Source organism: Argopecten irradians, chromosome 1 (genome assembly GCF_041381155.1).
Source record: "Argopecten irradians isolate NY chromosome 1, Ai_NY, whole genome shotgun sequence".
NCBI lineage: Eukaryota > Metazoa > Mollusca > Bivalvia > Pectinida > Pectinidae > Argopecten > Argopecten irradians.
This window is the reverse complement of record NC_091134.1, coordinates 17377685-17401590: the sequence shown is the minus strand read 5'-3', so window position 1 is coordinate 17401590 and position 23906 is coordinate 17377685. Positions and strand designations below refer to the sequence as shown.

Sequence of the window (23906 nt, the reverse complement as noted above, 5' to 3'; positions counted from 1 at the left end):
TTTTGTGTTATATCTCCATAACATAAAAAATCTATTCAAGTTAATCCTTAAATATTGTATCTATTCAAGTTAATCCTTAAATATTGTATTAAGATTAACAGGATACTGAATCTAATAAGTGCACGCCTACCTTCCTGTTGAAATGTTTAGGGGCTAAATGTGAGAGAATTATTTTTGAGATATGTAGTTGCTTCTGAATATTTATCAGTTAATTCTTAATTACATGAAAATTGCATGATATTTTCAACCTAGTGGAGAAAATTGTTAAAATTGTACCTTAATTTTTTTGTTTTGTTAACACTGTGATGTCATGAGGTTTTATTGTATGGGTAGCGATGCAATACAGCCTCAGGCGACATGAGTGTATTGCCCTGGACCAGCCAGTACTACATATGTAGGTATGACAGACCAGCCAGTATTACACGTGTAGGTATGAGAGATCAGCCAGTATTACATGTGTAGGTATGAGAGAAAATATAATCATGATTCCAGACACAGACAGATTATAGACAATAATATTTCACAAATTACATTCAAACCTTAACCAATGCAGAGGATGAGACCATTGCCAAGGTCATTCTTTTCTTCAAAAGACGTGCTAAAAAGTGGTATCACTGTTAGATAGAAGGGTTTCGAAATATAAATATGACATGGGTAAAGGATGATTTACCGTCGATTAGTCCCACCTTCTGGTGATTGTGACTTTACAAAAATCTCATCAAAATATGATGTGACAATCACTGGAACCTCGGATTAATCAACAGTAATTCGTACGTTACCCACATCGTTATAGTATCTTGATATTGACGTATTGTCTTTTCATTCTACTTACTGCTCCTGTTAAATCATTCTTGGTCTCTACTCCAAAACTGAGAGAAGTAAACAGATCACTGAGTTGGTCCCGATTCACATCAGTCCCTTCACAAATAGGCATGTTCACATAGTTTTTGTTGTTGATAATGAAACACAGGCCCCTGGGAGTGGATTCCATTTTGTATCGCTGAAAAAACAAGAAGCCCAGAGGGCCTGTATCGTTCACCTGGTTTTTTTTTAGTAATTATCACAAAGACTCTTACAATTAGAAAAATTAGCAAAATTGACTCTAAAATTTGTTCAATTTTAAATCACAGCCATATAATGATGCTATAGATACCATACAAATATGCTATCCAATACATAGGTTCAGAGCAGAAGTAATTCATATGAAAATAGAAGCCCAATTGACCTTTTTGGCCCCGCATCTAAGGCCCCGGGGGGTCAACCCTATCATTTGTACAATTTCAAATCCCCACCCTATAAGGATATTACCATTGCATTATGAGTGCTCTTCCATGCTTAGTTGCAGAGAAGAAGTAGTTTATATGGAAATAGCCAAATTGACCCCTTTTGATCCCGCCCCTGAGGTTCCTGGGAGGTCTGCCCCATCATTTGCACAATTTTTAATCCCCACCCTATAAGGATGCTACCATTGCATTATGAGCCAATTCCCATGTTTAGTTGCAGAGAAGAAGTCGTTTATATGGAAATAGTCTAATTGACCACTTTCGACCCAGCCCTTCAGACCCCGGGAGTCAGCCCTATCATTTGCACAATTCTGAATCCCCACCCTACAAGGATGCTACCATTGCATTATGGCTGATATCCCTACATGCTTACTTTCAAAGAAGAAGTCATTTATATGGAAATAGCCAAATTGAGCCCTTTTGACCCCGCCCTTCAGGCCCCTAGGTGGTCAGCCTCATCATTTGTACAATTTTGAATCCCCACCCTATAAGGAAGCTACCATTGCATTAAAAGTGCTATCCCATGCTTAGTTGCAAAAAAGAAGTCGTTTACATGGGAATAGCCAAATTAACCCCTTTTGACCCCGCCCCTCAGGCCACCAGGGGTCAGCCCCATCATTTGTACAATTTTGAATTCGCATCCTTTAACAATGCTACCATTGCATTAAAAGTGCTATCCCATGCTTAGATTCAGAAAAGAAATTGTTTATATGGAAATAGCCAAATTGACCCCTTTTGACCCCGCCCCTCAGGCCCCCAGGGGGGTCAGCCCAATCATTTGTACAATTTTGAATCCCCACACTATAAGGATGCTACCATTGCATTATGGGTGCTATCCCATGCTTAGTTGCTAGCCAAATTGACTTCTTTTGACCCCGCCCCTCAGACCCCTGGGGGGTCAGTCCCATCATTTGTACATTTTCAGGTAGTAGCACACAAGGATGCTACCAGTCAAATTTTGTCGACATGCGAGCAGTGATTATGGAGAAGAAGTCGATTGTTGACGGACGACAGAGGCCGGACGACAGACACCGGACGCCGGACGCCGCGGTATCCCATAAGCTCACCGAGCTCGGTCCTTCGGACCAGGTGAGCTAAAAAATGGACCAATGCTTGATGATTTTTTTTTGCATTGACAAATGTTTTGCAAACACTCTCAGATATCAACAAGGGGACCCATGTGGGGCAGTAACTAACTTCCTCACTTTGGTTTTTAAACAATTTATAGTTTCTGTAATTTCAGTCCCTTTTACATACCCTATTTTCTGGAGCCATCTGATATGCACTCATGACAGGTTCTACAATAAACAAACATGGATCTTAAATTATTTACCACCTGAATGTACTTAAGTATAGTATTTGCTTACATGCACAAAATATGAAATGTAATGTATTGTGTATTTGCGGTAAATTTTGGTTTTTCATCAGCTAATTCATTTTTTTATATACCGTATTTGTCCTCAGTTATAAAAATCACGAATTTTGTGTTTATACCAAATTTGTAAAGTAATTGGTAGTCTGTATCAGTATACGTAATTATCAAAGAATTGATTTTCTTTATCTAATGTGGGTTGGAAATAATTCTGAGAGAGATATGTACATGTATCCTTGAATAACTTCAATTGCAATATTTTACTTGATGAATTTGGTATTGATGCAAATGGAACTACAACTTAAGAAAAATACAAAAAAATCTGCCTCAGTGACCACCTCTGTATATATAGACCACCTGTTTATTATTTAAGACCACTCTCTTAGGGTATCAAATGACCGCTTATGGCCAAATTTGACCTGTGTATAAAGGCCACTTGGTTATAGGGACCACATTTTCCCTGTCCCTTAGGTGGTCTTTATAGACAGATTTGGCTGTGTTTAATGAGGATAAAAATGGTCAATGCACTTTCTTTTACTCCCATTACAGTAATTACTGTTGCTTACCAGCTGTTGTCTGGGGCTCACCTCCATCGACAACTTCCATCACATTTTCACTCCTCTGACCTGGGGTCACATGACTCATATCTGACCCCTGATTGGCTAACTGTTGAGACATGCTGGCACCAGAAGGTGCGAACATACTACTATATGGGTTGTTGTCATCTGACGGCTGATGTGGCATGGTCTGATATTCCTGTGGCTGTACACCAGAAGGTTGTGAAGGTTGGATCCCGTTGTTTACAGGGTTTACCGCTGGCCCTTGCTCACGGGTGTAGATCGTCGTAGGTGTCGATATAACAGAAGCACCTTCGCTATGACGCTCTAACCTGACAGGGGGAGGTATCCCTCGTAGTTCATACTCTTTGTCCTCCACACTATTGGCCAAATCCTCATGTCCCGACTCCCGTAAACATTTCAGAAATACTGAGTAAGCCCTTGGTCCTCTCCTCACCAAATCATCTAATAGTCTTCTCACCCTATCTGATCGTGTCCTTTCAGCCTGGAATCAACCATGATATCCAAACATATAATTTGGTGATATGTTCCTTCATTAACATCTCAAGCTTTGAAAAATAATTCTGCATTGGGGGACAACAATATTGTATCATGTCATCTTAGTTCTTTGGACCAGGTGAGCAACAAGAAGCCAAGGGCCTTAATTGTTAAAATTATTAAGACCAAACAAGTGAAAACAAATACAAAACCTACAAGTACAATGTATATAAAGTTTGAGAAATAATGTCAACAACATTTCGTTACAAACAGTGACAGATATGCAGATGATGGACCATGGAAGAAACAAATTCAATCTGATATTGGTGAGCATGGGTTATCAATCAAGGTATATCAATCCAGTAATTACCTGTATATATTCTAGCATTATCGGAGTGAATATGTGTTCAGACACCAACTGGTCCTGTAGTTCGCAACTGGGGTCAAGGTCACGAACGAGTTTAGTCCGCGTCTTCTGTAAAGCTTTCCTGTGAATTTCTTCCATTATAGCCAGCTATAAGTTATTGGTTAACACCTGAAGTAAGGAACAAGAACATAAGGTTTGGGGTTAATAAAAGGATGCTGCATATACTGATCTCATCAAAATACTATACACTTGTTTAATAGCAAATTGAATATACTAGTCAGAACCCTTTTTGCAGAATTGTTAAGATAATACAAGAGTGGGAATCACAACAAAGTGGAGAACTACCGTCCAATAAGTCTGACTTCAATCCCAGGCAAAATTCTCCAAAGAATCATTAGGGACAAGCTCGTAGACCATATGGACAGGAATCATCTCTTCACAGAACATCAACATGGCTTTAGATCTGGTAAATCCTGTACTACCAATCTATTGGAGGTCCTTGAACACTGGGCAGAAGCCATAGACAAAGGGAGTAATGTCAATTCGATTTATATAGACTTCAGTAAAGCTTTCGACAAAGTCCCTCACAAACATCTACTTAAAAACCTAAAGGGTTATGGTATCACCGGAAAAGTACTGAAGTGGATTGAAGACTTCTTATCCAACCTACAACAACGAGTTGTTATTCATGGTGAAACTTCTGGACTTGTAGATGTGACTAGTGGTGTACCACAAGGTAGTGTCTTAGGTCCTGTTCTATTTCTGATATATATCAATGACCTACCCGAAGTAGTCCAACATAGCACAATAGAATTATTTGCTGACGACTCTAAAATTTTTAGAAACAACAATAACCCTACTGAGTCTCAAGAACTTCAAGCAGACATAGACAGTGTAGTCACTTGGACTAGAGACTGGAAAATGGCCTTGAACACTAAAAAATGCAAACACCTCAATATAGGTAATCTAGAACAAGATACGCATTATTCCTTCCCACAAAATGAACAAATAGAGAAGGTACAGTGTGAGAAAGATTTAGGTGTACTTTTCGACAACAAACTTAAATTTAGTCAGCATGTTAGTCAAGCAGTTAACAAAGGAAATCGCATACTGGGGCTAATATTCAGGACATTTGTCTATATAGATATTATTAGTTATATAGTCAGTTACTGACCCCCTATAAAGGCATAGAGGGTCAGTAAGATTTATAGGGGGCGAGGGCGTAGCCCGAGCCTCCTATACTTCTTACTGACCCTCTATGCCTTTATAGGGGGTCAGTAACTGACTATATAACGAATTTATCGCATCGAGGACCATTTATTTGTTTCATTAGATCTTTGTTTCCTATTTGTTTTCTCAGGAATCCGATATCAAACCTGAACCATGCTGGCGAAGTATACAACATCGCCGCATTTTTAAATATTTGGCATACAGTAGGCCTACGTATTTATTTACATGTATGTATTTCTTTCCGGAATCTGCAAATAACTGTATAAGGAACCTGAAGAACAATAATTCGACATTCCTAGTGCACAATAGGCCTACCTCAATGCGACATCAGACTGGTTGTATATTGAAAGCATCACAAACAAAAGTGACACAAACATCCATCCAACATTTATAGCGCAGACACATGATCATCTCTGCATTCTCGCTGAGATAATCACTTAAAGTAATGCCGATAAATTAGCTGAAGAGTGAGGGTTGATAGATCTAAAGATACGAACCCCTCCATTTGTTTATGGTCGCAGTCAAGAAAACGCTTGAATTCTTACGTTTGACTTTCACCGCGTCATCAACTTTCAAACTGGCGTAGGGGAAGCAACTCGTATTTAAAAAAAATGCGTTTCATTTATTTTGAAGTATAGAAACGATTTTAAATGAATTTTACATAAAAAATAAAAAGTAAAATATATTTTTACGGTAAAGAAATGGTATATTTAGTTGAAGAGAATGTGTTAAAATTTTGAAGCGAGGGCGACAGCCGCCATATTGCACCATAATAAAATTTACTGACCCCCTATAAAGTATTAGGGGGTCACCACGTGACGGCTCTCCGCCAATCATTTGGGGACATTTCTGTCCGAGGTGCGATAAAACTATGTTCTTAACCCTGTACCAAAGCCTAATTTTAGACCTAACTTAGAATATGCAACCCAGGTATGGTCTCCACTGCTAAAAAAAGATCAGATCGCTCTTGAAAACGTCCAACGAAGAGCTTCTAAAAGAGTTCACTCTATTGAAGATCTACCATACCATTCAAGACTTAAAAAGTTGGGACTTCTCACCTTAGAATATAGACGTAAAAGGAACGATGTGATCGAAGTCTATAAAATTCTGAATGGAATAGATAAACTAGATAAAGACAAGCTATTTACAATGTCTTCAGCTAGTACTAGAGGTAATAGTTTAAAACTCTTTAAGAAACAGAGCAGGACTAAAGTCACACAAAGTATATTTAGTCGGCGAGTGGTAGATTCGTGGAACTCCCTTCCAAACTTCGTAGTAGAAGCCCCTACTCTGAACTCGTTTAAAAACCGACTTAACACTCACTGGAATTCAGCACCATGTAAATTTTACCCCAGTTTTTATATGGCACAACCGGACAATAACTTAGTAAATGAACAAAACGCGCCACAACTAGCTGGAACCAGCTAACTACGGTGTCTAAGAAGAGGTAACAGGTAACAGATAATTTTGCTACAAAATAAAAAAAAATATACTGGTACTTACTTTGTATATTCATTCAGACTCTTGATAATAAATTATCTGTTCTGTTTTACAGCCATTTTTCACTGCAATCACAATAAAAGATTGATAAGATACATTTGTATAAGGTGACAATCATGGACTCTGTTCACACTTTCCTAGCTTTTATCATATTCAAACTAAACCTAGAACTGTAAGCCAATGGCTAATTATACCCCTCGCTATCTCTCCTTTGAGATCATGACATTTAAATGACATAATTCTTTACCATATTTTGCTTCTATGGTAAAAATAAATCTCCCTGGTTACAATCGCTATCGCAATCTCCACTCCTGGAATATTTCATAGCAGAACTGCAAGCATTTCAGGAGATAAAAACTGAACAATCACAGGCCTGCAAAGGCTAACTTCAAAGCCACACAGTCGACCAGTGTATTGTTATTCGATTCTTTTGATGTACGCACATGTATGTATATCAAATGACCAAAACTACCTTTTGATCTGTGGTAGGAAACAGAACCTTCAGTTTTGTCATGAAATATTCCAGGGGTGGATATAATGACAGTGATAGTAACCCCTGGAGTATCGAGAATGGTAGACTAGTACAATAGGCGAGATCCTATGACTCAAAAATAGAATTAACAATAGTTTAATGAGAAAATAACAGATTTAATTGCGGCCAAGACACAACGTGCTTATGTAGAACAGCAAAACATTGAATTATCTAGACTATATGATTAATCTAAGGGTTTGTGTGAATTTGAATTACTTACCTCGTATCGGTATGTACGTCGTGTATGTTGATCCAGTACCGTTAACGTTTCCTACATATAACAAGCTGGTCGAAACGGTACGTCAAGTGCTACGTGCATGTGGTTTCATGATAATTCCTAGGCAGGGGGAATCTACACTGTAATATAACTCGTAAGTAACCGTACAGTATTCTAGCGTAAAAAAATATTAATTTAATAGTAACTGTAGCTGAGCCAGTTATGAACAAATAAAATCAGATTGGTAGCTGCCGAATAAATCATCACACTAGACTAACCACCATAATGAGCAGCTGGATTTCCCAGAATTGTTTTTGACAGTCATAGTTATTGATACGCTTGATAAAGGAAACACAGTCCTGTTCATTACAAACATCTTAGCGACTTTTCTACTTTCGTTTTGGTAGATTGGATTTTCCGAGAATGTAAATACAACTGTAGATGCACCACATTGAAAAACTCCTTAAAGACAGTGTCGTTAGACATGACGTAATTACCTTACATTGTTGAAGTAGCGATAAAAACTACTTGTAGATCTAGAGGTAAGTTATGTGAAACGAGGATTTTCTATCAAAATACACTGATATTTAGCAGTTCATGATAATTAATCTATAAGTACAAATTAAATTAAAGGAAGCGAATATATTTTAGTCTGTTAAACGTGTAAAATACAAACAAAGTTGCTATAAAAATTACAATGAGTACATTTACAATGTAGCTGATAGTGATAGTAAATACTTGGGTGTCACCATGTACCTCCTCTGATCTTCACATAAGCTTTAAAGGATTTGTGCAGTCAAAAATGATAATTTCAGTTTATGCTGGAAATGGCTTTATTAGCACATGTAGAAACCTCTCATGTGTATGTTGTGTTTTCCCCAACCTGATATAATGATATATAATATCAACACTGTTTTTCATTATAAAGGATGTATAGCTGACACCAATTAGAATATGGAGAAGATTCATAAAGATGCGTTACGGAAGACTCGGATCAGACTCGTAGGTGACCTTCACCCTGATGCCGAACTATGGGACATGTTGGTGGCAGAGGGTATTTTTACCCCTATAATGATGGAGTACATACAGGTTCAGTATCATTTATACTGAAGGTTAATTATTTTTGCTGACAAATAGTATTTTTTCTCAATAAAAAAGAAGTACTTATAGCGCATGCTCCAAAAGCAAAATAAATTATTTTATATAATTTTTTTGTGTTAATTAGACATATGTACATGAGTAAGCGCCAAATCTTGTTCAAATGATGAGAATATTTTATGCTCTGTTGGCGGTGGAACATCTTTAAGGTTCAACTATATTTTTAAACTTTTATAGCCATGTCTGTAAGTTGCCTCTTATTATACAAAATGAATATTTACTTTTTGTTAACTTTTAGGCTGAAAAAACAAGAGCAGATAAAGTACGGAAACTTTTAGATGATTTAGTGAGGCGTGGCCCAAAAGCTTATCAGAAGTTCATGAAATGTCTACGCAGCTCTGGACATGAGGATTTAGCAAATGCGTTGGAGGACAATGAACTTACATTGAGGGGCCTGCCTGTCCCTTTCAGGGCAGAGGTGCCACCAAGACATTGTGAAGTAGTACCACCAGTCCAGACATCTAGTCAGTCCAGTGTTAACAGAGGACCAACTACTGCCCAGGTACAGAGTCTCATGAATCTCTATTTTAGGTTAGCCTCTGATGTTTACCTCCAGCAAATAATGTTTTGTTGGCAATATGTCTAGCCAGTATCAATAGATTTTGATAGAGTTACAATATGCATACATTACAATTTGCTAACTTTATACTTTTTACAATCAAATATGTTTTGTATGCTTAATTTAGCTGTTCTGTTCCAATACAGATTAAGTTCTCACCAAATTACTTCCTTATCATACCAGAGTTTGTGGTAGTTTTAGTCCTAATTACATTTGTAGCTACCAGAGGAAAGCAGTGGGACACATCAGCCTTCAGCAGAAGATCAATCAGGTCCAGCAAGTCTGGCCTATAGTTTGGTGATCCCTTCAGGAGCTGAAACAGTACCAATGGTTAATCTATTAGGGAATTCTTCTTCACAACCAGGGGGTCACATAGCAACAGCCCCACAATCAGGGGGTCACATAGCAACGGCCTCACAATCAGGGGGTCACATAGCGATGGCCCCACAACCAGGGGGTCACATAGCAATGGCTCCACAACCAGGAGGTCACATAGAAATGACCTCACAACTAGGGAATCCCATAGCAACAACCTCACAACCAGAGGATCACATAGCAACAACCTCACAATCAGGCAGTCCTATAGCATCAGGGAATACAGCTGGCCTGTGTGGAGATGATGATGTTGCTATGGAGACAGCTGATGCCCAAGTCCCAGAAACTGGTGGGTATAGCTGGTAATTTGTGACCATTTTTCTACAGGTACATGATTTGTGTGTTACAGGTATATTACTAAGAATTATATGTACACATATGTAGTTATCTTTGTAAAAAGACATCTTTACATTAACTCTCTTTGCATCCTCTAGTATTATACACAGGACAATGATATTGATCAAGTAGTTATATAAAACATTATTTATATTGAATGAATTCATCACTAGATATTTTGCAAGTCTAGATTTCCAGTTTGCTAGTAGAAATTTTTGCCACTCACAGTGAATTGCTTTAGTGAATAAAGAAGTTAATTTCGACCCTTGTAATAAGATTTATATCTAACTTGCCTAAAATAATTCTGACTGATTATATTTATTACAGTCTTTCTATGTGTTTTGTTTTAACAGCATACCAAAGAGCGTTTGCAGAAAGACCTGTAAGTGAAAACTGCTAGTATTATATCATACAACTCGGGGAGGGAGCCAGAGAACTATATTAGGGTTTACAAATTCCCTTAAAGTCCCATTAGGTTTTTGCAATATATTTAATCGTAGAAATTACAGAGTTGATATCCTTATGGTGATATTTCTTAATTAAAAATGTCCTAGTTAATCCGGATTGTAGCAATGATGGGGGAATACCAGGGGATCCCGTTGTTACGCTTTGTTGGTGCCACAGTCCACACGTGGGTAAACATCACACATGAGAACTGCTTTGTATAACCTTTGACTCAAGGTATGTTTGTCAACTAATAGATGACGCTAATGCATTGTCATCTTATTTTCGTCATTTTTATAAATGAGTCTCTATGAGCATTAATTAAAATCCTACTTTAAATCATCAAATCCTTTAAAAACTATTATCAGAGATTGTTCATATGAAAACAGTTAGAGAGTTAACCATGGAAAGTCAATTACTTGGGAATAAGCAAGTATTAAGTGAACAACCACTTTTGTATGAGAACATAAAATGCACCCTACACAGGTACATTGTAAGAGCGAAGCGGGTACATGCACTCGCTTAAGAGGCATCTGAGGGGTATTCTCTACTTAGTAATACTTCACTCTATTGTAGTTTTAGCGTACAAGTGCATGTTTAAAGTCATCAGAATGGAGTATATAGTTCTACTGAAGTATTGTGTTTTTATTTTGGAAAGAAGAACCAAGAACTTTTATAAGGATGATCATTGTAAAACATTTAATATATCTAAACTTGTTCTAAATTTCCCCGTGGTGTCGCTGGGATTTACCTGGTGATCATCCGGGTACGTACAAGCACATAGGCTATTTTCAGACATACACATTTACGTGTTCTATCTATATATATTTTTAATATGCATTTTTGTCGAAGCTGTACATATTTGAACAAAATTAAGTAAAGATAAATTCATCAGGATCATCGATATTTAATTTGTAGAGCATTCATAAAAACATAATGGGACTTTAAGGGATTCCAGGAGTGTAATATTAAGGAAATTATCGAAAAATACATAATGTTTTTAAGAAAATTCTTACAGATAGGAAGTTTCTTGAAGCCCAAAAAATCACCCTGGATTCCCCACTACAACTCACAGTTCATAACTGCCTAAACGAATAATTACTGTATCTTTTTGGTATTTCTTTTAACTACCTGTTATAAGCATTGATTAATTTGTGGAATTGATGTTTTAGCTCTGCTCTAAATGGAGTATTTTACTTGTAAGTGGGATGAAGTCATTATAATTTCTTTGCATTGATCCTACCAGCATTTTGATTGCTTAGGACTTGGTATGATTTTGTTAATGCCATACAGTAGCAAACACTTTTGTTTACCTGCATAATTAGACATTGTCCATGGGGTCCCAAGTAGCCCATTTTAACACAATTTCACCTGCGTATAAAGACCACTTGGCTATATCGACATCTCTTTATTGACAGGTTTAACTATAATTAAGTTTGTGAAATTCAGTACATTTTGTGTATATGATTAAACAGATTTAGTTCATTGAAATATGTAATAATGACTGACATAATTTGCAGACTTACAAAATGGAGTCAAACCCTCGTGGATACTGTCTCATAATTAACAACAGGGACTATACTCTGGAATCTCTGATGGATCCAAGAGTCGGTACGGACGTTAACAGGGACGAACTATGGAGTCTTTTTAACTTTCTAGGCTTTGAAGTCGACGCAAAAAATAACTTGACAGGAGAGGTAAGATAATTGTGCAATCTTTGATTTCTGAATCATATCTGAACGTTTTCTTTTTTGTTGTGAATGTTTATGTATATAAGCATCTCTATCACATAGTCCAACTTTTGTAGTTGAGTGCCGTGTCTTTGTATCATAATAAAGCCATATTGTGTGTGACCTACACTTGGAGAAGTGTCTGATCTAGATCTGTTGACTAAATTCAGTGCCTATTACATAGAAATAGTGTACAAGTTCTAAAATAGATTTTTAGGCACATGTCTCAAAATGAAGAGATATAGAATGTTTCCCATGCCTGTCCCAACGCTTCTCATTACATCCCGTTTTGGTGTATGTGGTCTAGCATTTACACTAATACAGATATTTCTAGAGTTTTTTTCTCAATATTTAGGAGATGAAAACTACTTTAAAGCAATTTGCTGCTTATGGTGGATTGCCAGCTGTCGACTCTGTGGTGGTGGCGTTCCTTTGCCATGGTAACAGTGAGAAGTTGTATGGGGTGGATGGGATACCTGTGTATGTACAGAATGATGTATTTAAGGTGTTCAGTCCACGGGAGTGTCCAGTCATGAAGGGAAAGCCCAAGTTATTTCTGATGAACTCATGTAGGGGAGGTAACTATACAAATCTTACTTCTTCAACTCAAAGAATTTTGTTTGTCTCAGAGTTTACTCTAAACCTCTTCACTCATTTAGTATCCAGATAAATTCAAGGTAATTAAGGATTTATTTTTTTTTTCTGTTTCACACAGACCAAAGAGACGTTGGATGTCCAGCTGATAGTACCAACGGAGGAAGTACAGAATCTGATGCGGTTGAAGTTGATACTAGACCATTGACTGCACGTTCTCAAGATAAATCACAACTAATCCCAAACTTTCAGGACCTGTATCTCGCCTATTCTACTTTCCACGGTAACGTTTTATTGATTACTATTGGTTTATGGGCATATCTAAGCCATCATCAGAGACTTACAGGTGATTGCACTACACTATACTTCACTTATCTAGTGTATGGGTATAGTGTGGTACAATCACTCGTGAGTCTCCGATGATGATCTAAGCATGTGAGATGCTATTAATTAGTTACTGGTTAACCACCTACATAACTCTGTCTCTTACTTGTCAACCACCTACCTAACTCTGCCTATTACTAGTCAGAGAGAAATACAACTTTATGGCACATACAAAGAGGACTTTAATTCACCAAAGTATTTTGAGATTCATTCATCATATTGCAGGCCATGTTTCCTACCGGAACAGAAATGAAGGAAGCTGGTATATCCAGAAATTTGTGGAGGTCTTCCGGGAGCAAGCAGCTTTGTGTGACATCAACGCTATGATGACACAGGTTTGTATTGAGCTGGTGGTAATGAACGGAATTGTAAATCTTCTCCTTACAAATATATGCCATTTTGTGTTCATTTTTCTTGTTTATTCTAATTTGACATACAAATTGTATAACGTGTAGCATATATATATATATATAAAGTAATGCCACCGCATCTACTTCTCAAAATGGCCATGACAACCAATAATAACCAATATGCAGATTAGCCACATAAAACATAGATATATATTATCTTGTATATATAAAGTTTGTACATCACTATTAAAACACTGATCATTGAAAATTGAAATACCTGGCGATAGTTTGTTTGTGTCACATTTCAAAGGACAAACGCTTTTTGGAAACCCAGAAACACCACTCTATTTGTCTTTGACACAAACAATAGAGCTGGGTCTTAATGATCTAAGACAATATGTAATTCTAAATTTATTTCAGCTATATACAACTACTTCCATGAATTTTCACTAAACTTATACTTACTTGGTAGCGTGATTTACTAGGACAGCCTCCCTATATATACGATGTGTTATGTGGTATGTGTAGTATATGTTCTGAGATGCTGCAATCTGATTATAAAATCAGCTGTTTGTTTTTCTGCTTACTTCATGCTACGCAATAAGGTTGTAGCCTAGCAAGAAGTAAGAGGAGAAACAAGCAGCTAATTTTAATCAGATTGGTGAAGCTGTGGACGGTGGTATATTTGTGTTGTGTCTCTATGTGATAGTGGGCTTTATAGTGCTCTCTCACTGAAGCACCTTACCCAGTCACATTATAATGACAACCAGTCCTCCCACTTCGTTGGAACTAACACTTTCACCAGTATACTTTTTGTTCAAGTTTAATATAAGTACTTTTTTATTTGGATGAAAAATTTTACAGTGTCAATATCATTAAAAAGAAAATGATTTACCCTTGATTAATTGTTGTTTTTTTCCCCAGGTAAATCGGCGAGTAGCTGGTATGTACGATCCACAATCTATGGAGGTTCAGGTACCGGCCCCTTCAAACACACTGACCAAGGACTGGTATTTTAACCCTCCAACAAATATTTGAGGTTCATCATTTTTTTAACCAGTACAGTATGTTACCTGTACAAAGTTAATAATAATGATTCATAGTGTGTGTAAGTTTCTACAGCATATTCAAATTACATGCGAGTTTGTACGTTTTATAATGCAACAGGCTTGGACATGAACTGAATTATTTATTCCTGCATCAAGTGACTGAATTTCATCTGTGAAAGAATTATGTTATGAATTACATACAGACTTTGTGATACAGTTGATTATGATAACTGCTGAAGGTGAAATTTAGTTAGCAAAACACAGCACAGTGTCATCTTGGATGACGTGAGATCTAGATCCTCCATGAATGAAGTGATAATTGGGATATGTTTATCAGCCACGAATGTGAGACATAGATACAGAATGGATTGTTTTCAAACCTTTGTCAAATGCTACACCAACGCAATGTGATTGATACTGATGAAAGGTTTGTCTACAAGATTTAAAATAGTTTCATGAAACATGTTGACGTCGGATACATGGAGTTAGTTTTAGTATTACGGTGTATCTTTTTACTGGACCTAATCCAAGACATATGTATGTTGTCAAATCATTACTCTTCTTACTATTTATATGAATTATTAGGTCACCTGAGACGAAGTCTCAAGTGACCTATTCTAATCGCCTTTTGTCCGTCGCCGTGCGTCGTCCATCGTATGTCCGTAAACAATTTACATTTTCGACTTCTTCTCCAAAACAGCTGAAGCAATTTCAATAAAATTTTGCACAAACCTTCTAAGGCATAAGGCCAATCAAAATTGTGAATTATATGGTCCCCACCCCCCAGGGAGCTATGGGAGGGTCCAAAAGGGGTAAAATTGACTAAAATTTCAAAAATCTTCTTCTCCACTCACAGATGTGATGGAATTAAATACTCTTTATAGATAGAAAGGTCCTAAGGTCCTTTACAAAAATTGTGAATTATATGACCCTGGGGTCTCAGGTTTCCCCCCTGGGGAGGGGGTAAAGTTTACTATAGTTTATATAGGGAAAACACATTTTTGAGTATTGTTTGATCATTTGTAATAGGAAATGAGTCAAATATTGTCAGAATTATCAGTAAGAGATGGCCATTGAATCCTATTAACCAATTTTCCATGACTGACCCCCAGGGGCTTTAGGGGCGGGGTCAAAAGGGGTCAAATAGGCTATAACTTCAAAAATCTTCTTCTGAAATTCTGGAAATGGTAGAATCACATACTCTTCATAGATGGAAAGGTCTTGAGGTCCTTTACAAAAATTGTGAATTATATGACCCTGGGGTCTCACGTTTCCCCCTGGGGAGGGGGTCAAGTTTACTATAGTTTATATAGGGAAAACACATTTATGAGCATTTTTTGCTCAATTTTCATAGGAAATGAGTCAAACTTGTTTAGAATTATTAGCCTGAGATAGCATTTTAATATCATATCTATATTGGTCCTGGTCAATATCCTCTGGGCAGAGGGGCGTGGCCAAAAGGTGCAAATAGGCTAAAGCTTTAAAAATCTTCTTCTTAGATACTGGAAATGGTAGAATCAAATACTCTTCATAGATGGACAGGTCTTAAGGTGTTTTATGAAAATTGTGAATTATATGACCCTGGGGTCTCACGTTTCCCCCTGGGGAGGGGGTCAAGTTTACTATAGTTTATATAGGGAAAACACATTTATGAGCATTTTTTGCTCAATTTTCATAGGAAATGAGTCAAACTTGTTTAGAATTATTAGCCTGAGATAACATTTTAATATTGTATCTATATTGGTCCTGGTCAACCCCCTCGGGGCTGAGGGGCGTGGCCAAAAGGGGCAAATAGGCTAAAACTTTAAAAATCTTCTTCTTAAATACTGGAAATGGTAGAATCAAATACTCGTCATAGGTGGACAGGTCTTAAGGTGTTTTATGAAATTATGAATTATATGACCCTTGGGTCTCAGGTTTCCCCCTGGGGAGGGGGTTAAGTTGACTGTAGTTTATATAGGGAAAACCCATTTTTGAGTATTATTTAGTCATTATAATAGGGAATTAGTCATTACCCCTATGTGATGGCCATTGAATCTTATTACCAAATTTTCCATGACTGATCCCCAGGGGCCTTAGGGGCGGGGCCAAAACGGGTCAAATAGGCTAAAACTTCAAAAATCTTCTTCTGAATTTCTGGAACTGGTAGAATCAAATACTCTGCATAGATGGGAAGGTCTTAAAGTCCTTTACAAAAATTGTAAATAATATGACCCTGGGGTCTCATGTTTCCCTCTGGGAAGGAGGTCAAGTTTACTTTAGTTTATATAGGAAAAACACATTTAGGAATATTATTTGCTTAGTTTTCATAGGAAATTAGTCAATCTGGGTTAGAATTATTAGCCTGAGATAGCATTTTAACATCATATCCATATTGGTCCTGGTCGCCCCCCAGGGGCCAGAGGGGTGGAGCCAAAATGGATAACATTTCAAAAATCCTTGTTCTGAATTCACAGATTTGATGGAACCAAATAATCTTCACAGATTAAAAAGTCAAATTTATAAAATCACTGACTGACTTCAAGGGCCTGATGAGCAAATATATAGGGTTTATATGCATGTCTTTGTTTCATTCTGTATCTGCATGAACTCAGGTGACCGTTAAGGCCCATGGGCCTCTTGTAATATGATGAGACTCTGTGTATGTCAACAAACATACAATCATTGTGTTATGTGTACAGAAGTAATTCCTAAATACAAACTTTATGTCCACATTATCATTGTTTCATGATGAAATAAATACTGGTATGTCAGACAATGTTGTTATGGCCTTTTTATCACACACATTGGAATCGATGACCAGCTTATCAGGGCAACTATATTTGCTCACTTCAACACTTGTTTTTGTATTTTGCATCATTTAGAAAAAGTCAATTAATTGTGCTTTATTTAACTCATTCATGCTTTTTGTTTTTAATTGCAAGTCATAATTAGGATTGATGACATCACAACACCAAGTGTAGTTATATCCTGATGAAGCACCTTATATGTTGTCTGAGAACTCTGTTTATAGCTGTGGTCCAATCAGGACAGCCCCCCCCCCCCCCTGTATGTGGTCCAATCAGGACAGCCTCCCCTGTATGTGATGTGCTGCATGCATCTGTGGGGATTGCATGTTGTTTGAGGCTAAAGTATATATGTTGTTTCTCTTGGATGGTACTGATGCGTCATGGTCCTGTCTTCGGGTGAGGTTTCCGTTATTGGTTGTTTCAGCTCTGTTAACTATAATGTCCGGAGGTCCTCCGACTGGGGTGACCAGGTCCCAGCCCGGAACCACTCAGCTGTCAGCTAGTATATTGCAACAATGTTATTCTGATAGTTAATGTTCATACACAACTTGGTGTTTCTGGTGTTGCCTTCTCCACTGCTCATTTCTCTCCTTTCATAGCACATTGATGCCACATAGCTTCTCTGCACAGCCACCTTATCAATCTCCTTTTCTCTATGCCAGTGATGCCAATGATCCGCAGGACCCTCTACATAGACTGGCAACGAAACCACGACAACCAACCTCTACAGGAAAACGCCAGAGTCTTCCCCTTCGTTGCGGGCAGTCTGATACCAACTCATAGGCGTTGTTGATACAGTCCTCCCATCTATGCCATTATCAGCTCCACCAGCACAGCCTACTTGGACGATAAAGACCAAATTACTATGTCTGGCTTTTAATTGGTGACTGCTATTTTTGATGGAAACGTCATCCGGCCATTCAGATTTGCCCTCAACTGCCAATCTCCTGATGTACCTAGCACTCCACTGCCTTCCACATTGCCTTTCACACTCTGTTCCCCAGTCTTGACGAAATTGATAAATTTCAAGCCGCTTTTGTCCCTCCTTAGTCTCATTCTGCTGCTCTCCAGGGTGTCTAAAAGTACATTAAGAACCTTGTCATGACGCCAGATGTATCGTCCATCGTAAAAACATTTCCCCAGGCACTTAACTGGCTTCTCAGAAATTGTTGGAATGGCTTCCTCTGCAGTCTTGAATGCTTCGTTCTTGATCTTTCCCTTCTTCAGAACTATGCTTCTGGATGGTTTTATCTGCATATGGGCCCAAACTACGATATTTTCAATTTTCTGGTTCCATCTTGCCTTTATGGCTGTCTTGGTGCTGATGGTCATGTCATCCATAAATGCCCTTACTGGGGGTTGTCTAACTGCAGCTCTCATCCATGGTTCCCTGCTCATCTTCTCCACTGATTTTACCATCAGGATCATGACTGCAACAAACAGAATCACTGTAACCGGACAGCCAGTGACTATCCCGAATTCTATACGTTGCCTCGATATATGCTCTAAATAGCTTTCCAGCAGATGTCGTGTCTTCTCCAGAACGTGATACCGTTCTAGTGTAAGTTGGACCAGCTTGTGTGGCATTGAACCTTATGCATTTGCTAGATGTAGCCAACTGACAGCACGCTCCCCTTTCATCACCTTTGCTTATCTGATTAACTGTCTCAAGACGAAGGGAGGTTCCACACATTCTGACACACCAGGAATCCCTCCTTTCTATACAGAGATGTCGATGTAGTTGTGCAGCATGTAATCGGTCATTCTCTTCGCTTTAGTTCGATCACAAGCTATAGTCACCGTAGTAAAACTAAAGTGTGATCGAACTTACTTTAGTTTCATGTTGTGCACATGTGCACAGAAACAAAAAATTGTAATGCGCATGTCTTATCGACTAGAGCTCAACCACCGATTTCCTTTAGTCGTTCAACGTTAACTAAACTTCTTTTGCGCATGCGTCATTTTTTGAAAACATGGCAGTGATTGGTTGTGGCTTACACGCATGTGTAATCTCAATAAATAGAACAGCATGGCCATAGTCATTAGTCAGTGATCGAACTCGCTGATATCATTACTTCTTTGAGGTTAAATAAGGATATGACCCGAAATTGCTACAGCGTCTCAGATTGTTCCTCGTTTGATATGAAACATCCCTCTGTCTGGTACCAACAGTTAACAAGCTTTCCTCCTCTCCATACTATCCTAATGAGCTGCCATAGTCGCTTTGTCAATCTCGGACATTTCTTATATACTATATAATGTATGCTGTTGGGACCAGGTGATGATGCTGTTCTTGCTTTCCTGATGACATCTTTTATTTCCTTTAACTTTTGGTTCAGACTCATCAAAGAAATGTTCTGGTTCATATGGCCGAATGAGCTTTTAGTTGTGCTCCAGCACCTCATCCCTCTTAGGATCGCTGTGTCTCCCTCTCTGCTTTCAGTGTTGCAGACCCTTTGCTACCAAGGATGTGTACGTTGGAAAGTGATGGATATGAATCTTGCACGTGCGCTTTCTCTATCCGTCCTTCTTCGTCTACTCCTTTGATCTCTTCTTAAAAGTTTCATCCTTTCTCTGATGTTTCTGCGAAGTTCTGACAATGCAGGTCTCTCTTCTTCACTTGCAAATCTGAATGATTTTGCTAGCCGTCTCAGATCTTTCCTCATGACTGTTATTTCCTTCTGCCTCCTATTCTTAGTGATAGTCTTCTTTGGTTTTTTTCTCTCTTCTGCACCATATTTATCAAGACTCACAATATACATTACTGATGTCATGCCTTCGATCTTCCTATCGACTCCTCCTGTCAAATATGTATTTAGGATTGTATTCACATCCACATCAAACTTCTGTCGTTCTGCTTTGTTTGCACTTGATGACCACTTGATCTTTGCTTTCCTGCTATCAGCCAGGTTTGGTTCCTGTAACCTGACCTCGGGGATATGTTGACTGCTGCTGTTTTCTAACTACCTCCTCCTCCACGTCTCACTAGGTTTAATACCCTGCGCGTTTTGTCAACGCATAATAGGTGCTCACCCAGTGTTGTAATATAAAGACTTTTTTATGTACTGTATAATGTATGAAATTATCCGCGCGTGAACTAACAAGAAGTCAATTCGACTCAACTGGTCCCACGTTTCCGTATAATATTCGGAACAAGAAGAACTGAGGAAAAACAAGAGGATGCTAGAAAGGCGGATCAATGGTAGTCAAGATTAAATAGAATACAACCGTAGATTCTACTAGAAAATTGATGTTGATATAAAAAGAAAAATGTGAAGATGATTAAAATAAACAACAAGATATAGAAACTAAACCACAAAATACATTATATTAATATAAACCTTGACACTTCTAACGAATGGAAGGATTACAATACATGTACCTACATGTTAATAACTTACAGATTCTAAACAGCTACGCAATGTGTTTTATAGGGTAAAATATTGGTCTTATCTTATTTAAGTACATAAACTTTTAATCGTCAGTTTTGTTAAGCAGGCTAGTCTTTTCTCACAAAAAAGCATTAACCATGCTGCTCCATAATGCTATGGTCCTATGACACAAAACAAGGTCATACAGACCTACATTACTTTCGTTTACTATATATATAGATTCTCTATATTATTTTACTGCTTCCGTTTCCGCCGATAGAACTAATTAGGTGTAACTATTTTTACTTAACTGGAAAAACCAATCTCCAGATTTTATTTTCAAAGCGACTGCAGGCACTTTTTATTTGTTGCTATTTACTTTGGAACCACTGAAAGGTAATGAACATCCAATTACACACTGTATATAATGTACATTTACTATTTGTAAAACAAATATTTTTAATGTAAACCTTTTGTATTTCATAGTTACTTTCGTTTTTGTTTCACAGGTAATACCGGTAAATATAAGATGTTGATTATCCTAACTTCGCCATTTCAAAGGAAACTCATGATCATTGATAGGGCTTTATCTCAAACAAAATAACATGATCACACAGTACGTAGTTACCTATGTCATATTTATATGTATGTGAATGAATTATGGCAACTGTCATTATGTGATTACACTCAACACAGCAATCTGATTGGAATACTGATGATCTTTATTGTCACTCCGTTTATTGAGGATCTGACAACACGCTCAGGTATTTCGGATTGACCAATCAACTGACAACCCACAAATTTCATTAATAGTTTGCAAGAACTGTCAGAATCATCTTTGTTCATGAAGCAATAATGTATCCTGGTACGAAATGTAGCAGCAATATTGTAGCTCAAAAGACTTTAAGACAGATGATGGTGTCGTCCGGCCGAAAGATCAGAAACATATATACATTTGTACATAGAGATTGGAAACTCCTTCTTTGTCTTTGTTGACAGGCAGCGGGACCTCCGGTTTATAGGCATTTTCCCTTGGCTAACTTCTTTCAAGTGTATTCTTTTAAACATGATATTTTTGCATCAATACAAAGTTTAAACATTATATCATGGTTTGATGTGACCAGTTTTTCCAAAAGATGTTATTTAATATGTTTTTTGAAAGCATGAAAATCGGCAATTTTACCTGGTTTTTCGAAAATCAGACATTCAAAACCGAAAGTGCATTTTGTTTTATTAATATATAAGTTAAAATATTATTTTTTCTTTCCAAAATCATCCTCAAACTTTTATAACATTTCAAAGTTATTCTGCTGTGTTAAACTATTTAAAAGTTTATCTAAAAACCCCTAAGCACATACAGAGGTACATCTGCTGATCGTAAAAATGGCGGAGTTGCCAGTCTCTATGTATATGTTTCTGGAAGATATAGTAGGTCGGGTAGGTATATTCGTTCTAGGACGAAATGATGAACTGATGTAGTACCGAGCTCATCAGAATGTGATGGGATATCTCTGCGGAGTGGTGATAACGATCTGTATTTCAACCAGATAGTGAAGGCAGCTGCAAATATTGCATCATGATCAATTTTATCATTCTATTTTATCATCACAACAGTCAAAACATTATAACAATATTCATTCAAAAAGTCGAACTCTCAATTAACGTAAGCACTGTCAAACATTTTCAGTATGGTATATCAAAAATGACGTGTCGCAAAGAAAATGGACAAACTACACAACAAGGCACTTCAAAAACTTCGGTCACATCTTGTCAAAAGTATCAATCCAGATATGGAACTGAATGATCAAATGGCCGACGAACGCATCTTCACAAAACAAATGATTGAAAAAATCCAGGTAATTCTTGTTTTTATTGCTTCTCTAGTGTTTAATTCGATTTAATTGATTTTATGTGTCATGTAATATCTCGTTATAACAAGATGTATTTCGTTGTAACAAGATAACGTATATCGATCTCGTTATAACAAGATGTCACTGAGGTCGTTTAAAAGTTTTCAGAAATACAGGTGGAATTACTTACTGAGCGCTAATAAGTTTTCGGGTTTGTATTTTTCTATGTTTCGATTTATGAATTATTTATAATTGAGGAGGCAGAAGAGTTTTGATTGATGATGAGGGTTATGATAGAAAAGTAGGGCGATCATTAACAGTTTTGATGAGGAAGATGAATGCTCCGAAAACGAGGTATCTGACTATAGCTAGACTTTTAGTAAGTAGTGTAGATATCTACCTCGAAATCATGTCTTCCGGTGACCATTTTCGAAATAGTATTGGAATACTTAAGGTAACCGATATAAAAAACAGAATCACAATTTTGTATCGTAATCCGAATTTATTACAGAGTGGGCAAACGCAGAGTGCCAGATGTCGTATAATGCTCGACATGTTACCTCAACGTGGACCGAATGCTTATCGGATATTCCTTGAATATCTGCGTGAATCTGGACATAAGTTTGTGGCAGACACAATTGAACAAAAAGAGCGGGAACTTAGATACCCAAATATGGTATGCTCAGGACCAAGTACACAGGGTACTACTCAGGGACAAAACCAAGGCGCTAGTATAGATGTCGCCGACATTAGTTCAACCCAGAAATCCGAAGAAGACTCTGCTGTAGACAATGACAAGAATAATCAAAGAAAGGTTTCCATCGTTTCCCCACAACAGCACCAGTAAAATTTGTCCACAAAAAGGTCAAAGTTCAAAGACGTTGAAATCAATGACGGTAATTGCATGGGATCAAAAAGAACTTTAATCGTTTACAAGCGATGATGGCGTTTTCAATCTACTTATCTAAATGTGTCATAATCTAGGGGTGTAGAGATCGTAACCCATGAAAATCCAGGATGATATTAGTTGCCAATTTTCAAATCTACATTAAAAAAAAAATAATGTCTATATTGTAATGAACTATTAAAGGTATGTATATTAATATTATTGGAGTTACCCACATTTATTCATGACATTTAAAGTGTCACTAGAAGGTCATTCCGTCTGATATTGAAGCAATAAAATAGCATTTGCAATCAAAGCTTCAGTAAACATTAGTCATAACGAACCTCAGAAGACCAACAGAATCACTTCGTTAAAAACACCATCTAGGAATTCACCCTGCAAGACAAAGGTGATAAGTCCCATCATCCTCTGGTATAGTATGTCCTGAATGGTGTATCAAATACAATTTTTTCTC

General features: G+C 37.4%; 3 protein-coding genes across 8 annotated transcripts in view; 2 read left to right on the top strand and 1 right to left on the bottom strand.

Moving 5' to 3' along the window:
* Positions 1–7822, bottom strand: part of LOC138319335 (caspase-6-like) — a 32998-nt gene extending 25176 nt beyond the window's left edge. For 2 of the 5 annotated variants that reach the window (XM_069262449.1, XM_069262418.1), the window contains exons 1-6: positions 7560–7822; positions 6811–6872; positions 4081–4245; positions 3222–3717; positions 2541–2581; positions 833–1000 (exon numbers count right to left, since the gene is read on the bottom strand). In XM_069262449.1, the coding sequence (XP_069118550.1) occupies positions 833–1000; positions 2541–2581; positions 3222–3717; positions 4081–4215 (840 nt within the window). In that variant the 5' untranslated portion in view covers positions 4216–4245; positions 6811–6872; positions 7560–7822. Of the gene's footprint in view, positions 1–832; positions 1001–2540; positions 2582–3221; positions 3718–4080; positions 4246–6810; positions 7534–7559 lie in introns of those variants that run through there. The other 3 variants (XM_069262441.1, XM_069262434.1, XM_069262427.1) reach the window with 3 other exon arrangements.
* Positions 7823–7940: 118 nt separating this feature from the next.
* LOC138319301 (caspase-9-like) lies at positions 7941–17293 on the top strand. Its single transcript, XM_069262362.1, has 10 exons — positions 7941–8098; positions 8485–8645; positions 8953–9216; positions 9493–9937; positions 10338–10366; positions 11949–12125; positions 12514–12736; positions 12874–13035; positions 13362–13471; positions 14411–17293. Exons 2-10 carry the CDS (start codon positions 8511–8513, stop codon positions 14522–14524), a joined length of 1659 nt encoding a protein of 552 aa, XP_069118463.1. The 5' UTR covers positions 7941–8098; positions 8485–8510; the 3' UTR covers positions 14525–17293.
* Positions 17294–20947: 3654 nt separating this feature from the next.
* On the top strand, positions 20948–23650 carry LOC138319291 (caspase-2-like). Of its 2 annotated transcripts, none has more exons than XM_069262340.1 (3): positions 20948–21091; positions 22383–22551; positions 23057–23650. In XM_069262340.1, the coding sequence occupies exons 2-3, from the start codon at positions 22417–22419 to the stop codon at positions 23390–23392; spliced, it is 471 nt and encodes a 156-aa protein (XP_069118441.1). In that variant the 5' UTR covers positions 20948–21091; positions 22383–22416; the 3' UTR covers positions 23393–23650. The 2 variants fall into 2 exon arrangements, with proteins under 2 accessions (XP_069118441.1, XP_069118450.1); XM_069262349.1 differs by lacking the exon at positions 20948–21091 and adding an exon at positions 21213–21311.
* The last annotated feature ends 256 nt before the right edge of the window (positions 23651–23906 follow it).